The sequence below is a fragment of the Cryptomeria japonica genome, chromosome 2 (assembly GCF_030272615.1).
Source record: "Cryptomeria japonica chromosome 2, Sugi_1.0, whole genome shotgun sequence".
NCBI lineage: Eukaryota > Viridiplantae > Streptophyta > Pinopsida > Cupressales > Cupressaceae > Cryptomeria > Cryptomeria japonica.
In genome coordinates this window covers 523,255,598-523,259,426 of record NC_081406.1, presented here as the reverse complement: position 1 = coordinate 523,259,426, position 3,829 = coordinate 523,255,598, and the positions used below count along the sequence as shown (strand labels likewise).

General features: G+C 39.9%; 1 protein-coding gene across 1 annotated transcript; it reads left to right on the top strand.

Moving 5' to 3' along the window:
* Window positions 1-1,047: 1,047 nt before the first annotated feature.
* LOC131035252 (uncharacterized) lies at window positions 1,048-3,629 on the top strand. The gene has a single exon (XM_057966919.2). The coding sequence runs from the start codon at window positions 1,253-1,255 to the stop codon at window positions 3,287-3,289; it is 2,037 nt and encodes a 678-aa protein (XP_057822902.2). The 5' UTR covers window positions 1,048-1,252; the 3' UTR covers window positions 3,290-3,629.
* The last annotated feature ends 200 nt before the right edge of the window (window positions 3,630-3,829 follow it).

The following is a 3,829-nucleotide window of genomic DNA, read 5'->3' as shown; positions in this document are numbered from 1 at the left end:
CATTTCGCTCCAGTTTTCAAATCGAGGTTCCTTTCTACATCATATTTCTATACTAGCTTACTATGTCTATTACATGTTATTGTAATTTATAGTTATTGTTGAAATCTATTATTTTTCTATCATTAATCCTAGATCTCATACACACACTTCACAATCTCAATTTAGTTGCAACAAAGGAACACAATTCCAAGTGTTCAACTCTCCTATCGGGACTATAGGTGAACCTATTTACGCTCTTAATGATTTGTCATGAAAATTTGAGATCTTAGTTTGCATCCACAAACTGGGATATCATTCCCACGCATATCAAGGGATCATCCACTCCTAGAGGGCATCAACATGGTCAAAATCACAATGCCCATATGCATGAATCTCAAGATTCTCTTGCTTCTTAATGTAGAGCTTATGCACATAACACCCTTGAGTAGTCTTTGCACTTTTCTATTAACCTGTAGCTTCCTCTCAACCCCATGATAGAGGTGCCTCTAGTTAGCTAAATAGTTGCAAGTTCCCCTGGCATTGCCTATTTCTCCTTCCTAGGTTGCTAATTAGCATCCCTAGGCTGTGTAAGATGAAGAACCTAATGATGCCATTCTTACAAGTTGGAAGCCTATACTGGATGGCCAAGATAATCTTGATGTGTGGAAACAAGATGACCACACCCCTACATATTCCTTCGAGTTCGATAGCTCTTGTTGCTTGCTTTTTCTTTTGATTTATTAATTAAAACTATACCATATGTCAAAGGGCCCTTGATCTCTTGGTGAAGTTGAAAGACTCCAAATGAGCCCATCAATGATCATATCTTGCAAAATGTAAGACTCTCGACATCAAAAAAAGAGACAAATTTGAAATAATACCTAAATGACTTTGTCAAAATAAATACCCCTCAACTCCCTTTCAAGTGAAAAAATATCTCCTTATTAAAAAAATGTATCTAGAAGTACAATTTGAACTTTAGGAAAGTTTTAAGTAAAATATCATATAATATATTTCTAGAAACTTCACACAATTACGATAAATGACACTTGTTACAGAAAGGTAAGAAACTCTACATATATCGGTACAAGCTTCGAGAAAACCAGGGTTTGTTCATTAATTTCTTTCCGCATGCATACCTAAAACCTCTTTGGAATTGTCTCCGTTTTTCCTTTTACCCGAGAAGAGAAACGAAATTCCCGCTTGTGTGTTTTCACGATTGGATCCTGCCGTGTGCTTTAAAAAATTCTGTATCTGCTTTTTCTTTGCAGCCATGGCTTCTTCTGACTCTATGGATGAAGACGTGACAAAATTTTATGACAGAAATCCCACTTCGGTGCGTAAGGCTAACACTTCTTCGAGCGCCGAAGCATCATCCGATTCAGGCGATGATGCTGAGGAAATCTCTCAACCGCCATCAAACAAACAGAAGAAAAAAATGTCGCGCGATAGGAAAAAAAACAGTATTTCAACCCAATCAGAACCCTCAACATCAAATAAGCGCTCCAGAAAGGGTGAGGGAAAGGAGGGGGCCAAACCCTCGTCCAAGAAAGCGAAGAAACCTGCGAAGGCAGATGATGAGGAGAATGCGACGGTGGTACCAGGAGGAGCTGAAAAGTCTCCTAGAAAGCGCGGCCTCGTCTGGACCGCCAAAGACGAGGTAGCATTGCTGAAGAGGCTTGTGGCATACTGCGAGAAAGGTAAGTTAAGGAGTCTACCAAAAAATATGGTAGTTTTTTATGACATTGTTAGGAAGGATTTAGATGGTCCGTACAATAATGAGCAACTATATAAGAAGTTACAGGGTTTAAAGACAAAATTTTTGGGGGCCAGGGATAAAATTAAGAATAAAGGTTTTGTGGGTTTTAAAAATGCCCATGAAGAAAATGTTTATATGTTGTCGAAGCAAATTTGGGGAAATAGTGGAGAGGAGGAGGCGGGAAATGAAAAAATAGTTAAGGTAGGTAATGCAAGATTTGAGGAGAAGAGGGTTGCTGGGGATGGAGCGGAAGAGAGAGAAGAGGTGAAAAAGAACAAAAAAGGAGACGTTGAAATGGCTGGAGAGGAAGAGGAAGAGGAAGAGGAAGAGGAAGAGGAAAAGGAAGAGAAAGATGGAGATGAAGATGGAGACGATGACGATGACGAAGAAGTAGAGGAGAAAGGGCGTGATGAAGGTGAGCAAAATGGCAATGTGAATGTGAAGGAGGTAGAAGCTTCGAATGTGTCTGAAAGTGTGCGCAACAGGGTTGCAGGCATGGATACAGAGAAAGGTGAGGGAAATGTGGGAGAAGAGACGGATTCTTCTGAGGAAAATGTTGGAGAAGAGGATGATTCTTCTGAGAGTGAAAATGAATCGAGCGGTAAGGATAATTCGGCACAGCGAGATTCAAATGCTGTAGGGAAAGGGTCCAAGTTCAATATTAGGGACAATTCAGCGCAGCGTGATCCAAATAGTGAACTGAAACAGTCCACTGGTAGAGAGAATCCCACACATGTTTTGAATGGTGCTGGTGATAATTCAAGGCAGAAAGTTGCCGAGGGAATGTCTGACAAAAGGAGGGAAGCAGCTACAGGCCATCATGATGCGGGGAAGAATTTGAGTCAATCTGTCGAGGAAGGAAAGTCTGATGCAAGGAGGCGTCCTAGAGGGAATTCGACACCCAATAATGCTTCTGGAAAGTCCAATAGAGGTAAAAGAATTGGATCCACAGAACACAATAAGGCGGGGGAGAATTTGATGCACAATGTTGCTAACAGAATGTCCAAGGAGAGCAGGAGAATAGAAACCCCAATTGCGAGGGAGAATTCGACACTGCATGTTTCTGTAGACAGGTCAAATGAAGGTAGAAGGATTGAGGCCACTGATCTACCCAACAACGAAGAGAATTTGGTGCAGCGCATTTCTAAGGCTGTGGCAAATGGAAGCCCCTGCATTGCAACGGATGATCAACATCTGCTGTCTGATCAGTTGGGCAAAGAGAACTTGAGAATATTGAATGAATTCAAGAGTCAGATGTTTAATGAAAATCAGGAAAGGCTTGATAAGTGGAAGAATGAGATTGTGAATATGGTGATGAAAGAACTTCAAGGTTCTTCAAACACTGCGAGACACACTAACCTTGATTTCTCAATGATTAAGGGTTCTTCTGCAAGGGAGCTGCCAGCGCTGAGCGACGAAGAAAATGAAATGCTTGATCGGAAGTGGCGAAAACAGCAGCTTGTTGAGTTGGAAGCTGCTTCCAAACATCTATCTTTACTGCAAGAAGAGTATCAACTACGCTTGGCAAAGCTTCGCCTTCGCCATAAGTAGATTTCTGGGATTGCTATGTTGGAATATTATATAGTCATATTGCAACTGACCTATTTTGGATTGAATGATTGGTAACTCAGTATTTCGCACATTGGTGATTTGCGTAACTCATGATGATAGGCCTTTTTAATTTTTATGGTCTGGTTTTTGTAGTTGTTTTTCCTTTTAGTAGTACTTATCAAGGGTGACAGTAAAATTATCGATAAAGCCGCTGATTATATTGATAAAGTAAAATGATGCTCTTTTTGTAAGGTGAAATGAGCATCTTGTCGGACGAGATCTATGTCATCATACATAATTTTCTGGAACTAGCAGCTATAAATATATCTAGTATCTTTTATTTTGGGCCTTACGTTTAATTTCATTCATCAAGTTAAAGGTTTATAAATTTTGTTGTGCTATGTATAACCTATTTGAATATTCTGGTTTGTTCTAGGGAATTCCTGGATTCCATGATTGTTTTTGGGTTCAATGCTCTATAAACTGTAGGTTACCAAAGCAAAAAGTGCAGCCTATCGAAGACTTTTATTTTATATGTTT

Coding starts and splice junctions, on each gene's coding strand:
- LOC131035252 (XM_057966919.2), top strand. CDS start 1,253: ATGGCTTCTTCTGACTCTATGGATGAAGACGTGACAAAATTTTATGAC.